Source organism: Melospiza georgiana, chromosome 24 (assembly GCF_028018845.1).
Source record: "Melospiza georgiana isolate bMelGeo1 chromosome 24, bMelGeo1.pri, whole genome shotgun sequence".
In the NCBI taxonomy this organism is placed as follows: Eukaryota; Metazoa; Chordata; class Aves; order Passeriformes; family Passerellidae; genus Melospiza; species Melospiza georgiana.
Window position 1 is genome coordinate 5583641 of NC_080453.1, and position 6309 is coordinate 5589949.

Here is a 6309-nt window from a genome sequence, read left to right on the forward strand (position 1 = left end):
TTTTCCCCTCCTGCTCACCCACACCTCACAGAATCCAAGCTCTGCAGAACTCCATGGATGCTCCCCTGAAAAATACTCCTGTTCTGGCAGGAACCATGTCTGAAGCTGCATTTCAGCAGGTAAAAACATCGAGTTTCATCACTGAGCTGCTGGAAAAGCTCCAAGGTAGGTAGGGCCTGAGAAGAGCATCTTTTTTTTCTCCCCCCTCTTGCAGACCATGTGTTTATTGCTGGCAGGGACAGGAGATGGAGAGATAAGCAAAGGAATGTTCACACGGAGGCTCCTCTGAACGTGCCTGGGCTGCTCAGGACACTCAGGATGTGCCTGCACATCCCCCAGCCCTGGCAGTGCAAGGGCCCAAGGAAAACCCAGAGGACAAACTCCTGGCCCACACTTGGGGCTGTGTTTCTCCCCTCACACAGAATTTTGGCACTGCTTCAGTTTGAAACTGAAGCAGCTCTGGAGGAAAAGCACACAGGGGAATGGTGCAAATAGGAAATGAGAGGCATTGGGGGAAATAACTGGAGTAATTCATCTTTAAGCTGCTTGAAAAGACAGCTGAAAAAGCTGAGCTCCACTCTCATGGCTTTGGACAGGCCCTGCTCAGCCCCAGAGACAACAATCCCCAAGTCCTTGTCCCTGGGCTGTGCTTTTCCACTGTGACCTCAACTGCTCACTGATTTTCACAGTGCATCTTACCAGGACACTGAGGCAAATCCCATGGCTTCCCACTGTAAATATCAAAAGAACAAACTCTGGTTTATTAATCAATTAATTAGAACAAACACATTGATGGCTACCACAGGCCCACAGTGATTTGTTTCAACAAAGTGCTGAGCTGCAGTCAAAAGGAGGCTGGCACCAGCCTTTCTCCAAGGGAGATGGCTCCTCCTTCCTGAGCAAAGACTGTAACAATTATTCCATGAAATGGCTAACGTTTCCTCTGAAACTTGAATTTGTAAATAGCTGGTCCAGTCGTTGTTTCTTTCTTCACCTTTACTTTATGAGTTTTGTCCTGGAAAAAAAAAAAAAAAAAGAACAAGTAGAAATATTTGCTGTCATGCAAGGAGAAAAACCTCCACCCTCCACCCACACAAATCAGAGTCCTTGTCTGGGACTATAAAAGAAAAATGGTCACTAAATTATAATTTTATCTGCTCTTTTCCCCTTCAGGCTGTCAGGCACAATCTGCTTTGCTCACAAGCACCAGAGAACAGGAGTCCCATTGAGACAAGTAATTTCTGTGGTCATTTGGATTTTTAAGATCTTCTCATAACTTACAGAAATGGTTCCCTGCTTCTGACTCCTAGTGGCACTACTCTGGGCTCCTTGTGAACAGCATTTTACAGCTGAGTCTTTGTCCTTGCTGACAAGCAGATATAATTTACTGAAATGCTTCATCTCCTTGCTTTTTCCATATTAAAGAGGATTTCTTATCTTTAGGAGTTATCTGCAGGTGTCACTATAAAACCAGAATGAAGACACAAACACAACACATACAACACACACGATACCAGGTCTAATGAGCTGAACAGAACAGATCTGGAGAAGCAGAAGCAAATGCCTCACCAGAAGATCCTTGCGTGTCTGGATTTTCTGGGAGATGACAAACATGGCCTTCTCCCTCTCGATGCGCTGCCTCAGGAGGTCATACTGGTTCTTCCTCTGCTGGGCTAATTTCTGGAAACAAGGAAAAAAAGTTTTTAAACAGAGATGAACAAGACACTGTGGTCTAAATCCTATGAATTTCAATGTCAAATGCAAGAAAACATTTGACTCCCTAATGAAAATCTAGAAGAGGGAAAACAAAAATGAGGAGAGACCAGAGACCAATTCCTGAAGTGCTCAGAGCCTGCAGAGGCCTCTCAAAATGCAACTTGTTGGGTCAAGTTTGCCTAATGAGAGTGGATAGCTTTCCCAGCACAGGAACAATATTACTGCAGGTGTGATTTAAGTAATTAAATTAAGGAGAACAGATCCCAACATGCTTAAAATATGACTCAGACATTTAGGAGAAAACCAGTCAGCCTACGACTCGTCCAACTGCTTTACTGACAAGTCAAACTGAGACAGCTGGCAGGAGGAAAGGGACCACAGGGTGTTTATTATCTGACATCTGAGTCAGAAAAAACAGGTTAAAAATTTACCAGTCAACAGTTTTAAACAACTATTTTTATCTTAGACACAACTGACTCGTACTCAGAGGACTTTCCAACAGATCTGAATTACCTGAGCAGAATCTACAGCTGTAAAGCCAAGTGTAGCTACTTCTGTGATACTGAAACATCAGAATCAAAGCTGATTGCTAAAGCAATTCATGCTGAAGAATCATGAAACAGTTCAAATTAGGAAAGCCAGGAAGTGAGACTATGGTTTAAATGGCTTTAGGAAGGAAAGCGAGGAGACAAATCTCAAGTGACTTTGGGCTCAGAACCAAATTGAAAAATGCTGTAAGATCAGGAACACTGCAACAGAGACATCTGTGCTGGAATAAGCTTCTTCCCATTTACCTATTTCTTCCTATTTACCTATTTCTTCCTATTTACCTAATTCTTCCTATTCACCTAATTCTTCCTATTCACCTAATTCAGGAGTGCAAGGGGTTTTGGGGAAGTGTGAGGGGTGATTTAACAGTGGATGCTGAAAAAATTACACCTGAAACTGCAGCAGTCTGATGAAAAGATAGTCCAAGATAGTCACAGAGGTATATGTTCCTTTACAGAGGAGAAATATCTCAGTTTTGCAGGGACACTGCCTAATCAGATCCACAGCACTCTTTTCTGGCCTGTATATCACAAGTTATGGTGGTCTCCCACAGTGGACTGGGATGCAGTGCAAGAGTACTCTGTGTTAGTCCAGGAGAAGATGTGACTGCAGGCTCCAGGCACTCATGTGTGATTAAGTGACATCCACTACTGCCTTGTGTCACCAATAAAAGTTTTAAGAACACACTTTTGTTCACCTCCACAGTGGTGCAATCAATCCTTTTTAGTGCCTGTCATATAAAAGATGTAAAGCATGAAGGAGTGTGTAGCACAAACAGCAGCAGTACCTTTAGGTGGGCAGGATCAGTAGGTCCCTTCACTGCCTCTCTCTGCAGAGTTGCAATGGTTGGTCTGTTGTACACTCTATCCACCAGCTCAGGAACAGTGTCCAGGTGAGCAGCAAGGTCAAACTCCCGAACTATTCATGAAAAAAAAAAAAAAAAAGAATAAACTCCCATGGACTCCTTCAATAAGCAAATCTTCCAAACACATTGCTACAGCCAGCCACACAGCAGAAGTGATGCCTCAGCTAGTAACCAAGAGGGGCTTCTAGAGCAGCTGAATTTTTATTCCTAACAAATAAAAGTGTCTTTCTTTTATGAACAGGCGACAGAACAAGGTCAGGGCTCACCTTCCCGCTCCGTGTCCACGAAGAAGAGGTGCTGGCCCGCGGCGCTCCCCGCGGCGTCCAGCAGGTGGAGCTCTGCCTTCAGGCGCTCGATTTTCTGCGGAAAGTCCAAGTTTGGCCAAATTCGGAATGAGTAAAATCAAGTCTCCCCCCTCAAGAGGACGTTTCTGTCTGTTCCTCGGGGTTACAAATAGATGAATTCCTCCTTCCTTTTTTCATCTCTGAAAACACATCTAGTGTATATTTATGTCTTCACAACCTTTCCAGACAGAGGGTCACAGTGATTCCTGCAGTTTCCCAGGCAAAGTGCACATATTCACCTCCAAAACTGAGCCCTCTGTTTGGCAAAAGGGAATGACTGCCATGGAACCACCAGCAAAAGCATGAAGGAAAAAGCTGGCTTTGCTTTTTTATCCCCAGTGAGAATTTGATGCTGTTTTGTCCATCGACATCAAAGCATACAACATCTTCAGAAGAGAATTCTTTTTTTTGTGGATTGCCAGCCTACCATATTCCAAAAACCCACTCCAGATTATTCTCCTCAGCTCAGAAACCTTCTCATAGTCTGAGTTAGTTCACAGTTCTCTCAAGTAACAAGTGTTTTCCCCTGTATCAGCACTGGTGAGGCTGCACCTTGAGTGCTGTGTCCAGTTCTGGGCCCCTCAGTTTAGGAAGGACATTGAGAGGCTCAAATGTGTCCAGAGAAGAGCAGCAAGGCTGGTGAAGGGTCTGGGACATAAATCCTATGGAGAATGGCTGTGGGAGCTGCCATTCTTCACAGAATGAAGAATTCATTCTTCATTCCATGAGGAATTTTTAGCCTGGAGAAAAGGAGGCTCAGGGGAGACCTGATCACTCTACAACTCCCTGAAAGGTGGCTGCAGCCAGCTGGGGGTTGGCCTCTTCTTCCAGGCAACCACTGACACAACCAGAGGAGCTTAAGCTGTGCCAGAGGAGGTTTAGGCTGGACACTAGGGAAAAAATCTCTGGGTACTGTAATGAGCTACCCTGGGAGGTGGGGGAATCATCACCCTGGAGGTGTTTAAAAAATACTGGATGTGATGCTCAGTGCCATGGTCTGCTTTTCAAGGTGGTGTTAGGTCATAGGGTGAACTTGATGATCTCAGAGGTCTTTTTCAACACAGCACCAATAAGAACAACACAGTAAAAACCAATTCTGAGCAAACTAGAAGACACTAAAAATGCGAGTTATTACCTTGGCTTCTGCAACTCTTTTCATTTCTACGTATTTAATATCCTGTGTCCTCATCAGTTTCATCTGCTCCGGGGTAATTTCATCCTTTGGCTGCTTTATGACATGGACTCCATCCTACAAGCAGACAAACACAGCACTTAGAGTCAGCCCATCCCACCTGGAGAGCACTGTGGGGCCTGCTAAGAGCAGAACTTTGTCCTTCATTTTCTTCAAAGCCTTCTACAAGAACCAAACTAATTTTTCTCATTTACCTATTAAGTCATAAATTTAAATCAAAACAAGGTAGGAGGGAAAAAAACGTTACTTGGAGCAACAAAGTGTAATCCTGCTTGAAGGCAGTGGAGGCTCTCACCTTGACCTCTGAACGTATCATTTTGAAGTAGAACTCATCGGGGTTCTTGTCCAGAGCTTTCTTCTGCAGCGCCCTGAGAGCATTTTGCTTTTTGTGGTAGTCACTGGGGAGGATAAAACCAACAATCAGGAGTTGTTCAGCAGCTTCTCTGTGTTCATCTCTGCTGGGGCATTGAGTCTTTCCCAGCGAGGCTCAGAGCTCGGACACAGCCTGTTCCTGTTGCTGTCCCAGGAATTCGGGCAGGACAAGGCCCTGCAAAAGCACAGCCATGGCAAGGGCAGTAGTGTGATATCATACCTGCTTAAAATCACTTCATAGTAAAATAATGGGTTATTAGCAGCATATAACCCCAAAGGAGGCGCAGTTTTAAGTTACTCAAATCCACGTTCTTTAAATACTCCGATACTTTTCTAAGGAGAGGGAGACTTGGCATGATCCCAACTCAAAGGCACCAGGGACCCCACAAGGAGCAGAGTATTCCGGAGTCAGTGTCACAACCTGGCCAAGCAGGATGGGTTCTGCATTCCTCAGGGGGAACCCTCTGGACGGGGGGGGTCACCCAGCCAGCGCCGCCCTTCCCCGGGGGCCGCACTCACCGGGCACGGAGCCGGTAATCCTTCTTCTTCTCCAGCAAGCCCAGCTTCGTCCGGGCGGCGGGCTACGGGAGAGACGGGGAGAGAGTGTCAGGGGGCGAGGGAGAGACGGGGAGCATGAGGGGGAGACAGCGAGATGGCGAGCGTGACGGGGAGAGAGCGCTGAGGGCCCAGCACGGAGGGCCCGGCGGAGAGGGAGCGCGCATGGCTCCGCTAGGGGCCCGGCGGGGCCCGGCCTGGCTCGGCTCGGCTCGGCTCACATACCTGGGCCCGCTCGCGGTGCGGGCGCTGCCGCGCCTTGGCGGCTTTCCTGAAGGCGGCCGACATGGCTGCGGCGGCGGCTCCGAGCGCCGGGCCCGGGAACGCGCGTCCACACGCGGGGCGCGCGCCGGAACAGGCGGGGCCCGGGGTCAGCGGTCAGAGGCCGCGCGCGCCCCCGCCAGGAGGCGCCGTGTCCATGGCGACGGCGGGAACGCGCGCGCGGCCCCGAGCGCGGCCCCGCCGGGACCCCCGGGCATGGGCGGGCATGGGCGGGCCCGGTCACCGCCACCACCGCCGCCGGGACAGCCCCGCGGGACGAGCGCCGCCGGTCCCCTTTCCGCCGCCGCCTGGAGCTGTCCCGCGGAGCTGCCGTTCCCGCCGGAGCCGCCGCCTCGGGACGGGGCTCATCCCGCTGCCGGCCGCACGGGGAGCATCGCTGCGGGACCGGCCCCCTGCCCGCGCTGCAGCGCCTCCCGCCGCCCGAGCGCCGTGCT

The 6309-nt window shown here is 49.1% G+C and overlaps 1 protein-coding gene across 1 annotated transcript; it reads right to left on the minus strand.

Moving 5' to 3' along the window:
- Nucleotides 1-732: 732 nt before the first annotated feature.
- On the minus strand, nt 733-5907 carry UTP11 (UTP11 small subunit processome component). Its single transcript, XM_058040164.1, has 8 exons — nt 5819-5907; nt 5558-5619; nt 4962-5064; nt 4610-4723; nt 3397-3490; nt 3053-3183; nt 1570-1680; nt 733-1015 (listed from the first exon to the last, which is right to left on the minus strand). The coding sequence occupies exons 1-8, from the start codon at nt 5879-5881 to the stop codon at nt 932-934; spliced, it is 762 nt and encodes a 253-aa protein (XP_057896147.1). The 5' UTR covers nt 5882-5907; the 3' UTR covers nt 733-931.
- Nucleotides 5908-6309: the final 402 nt, after the last annotated feature.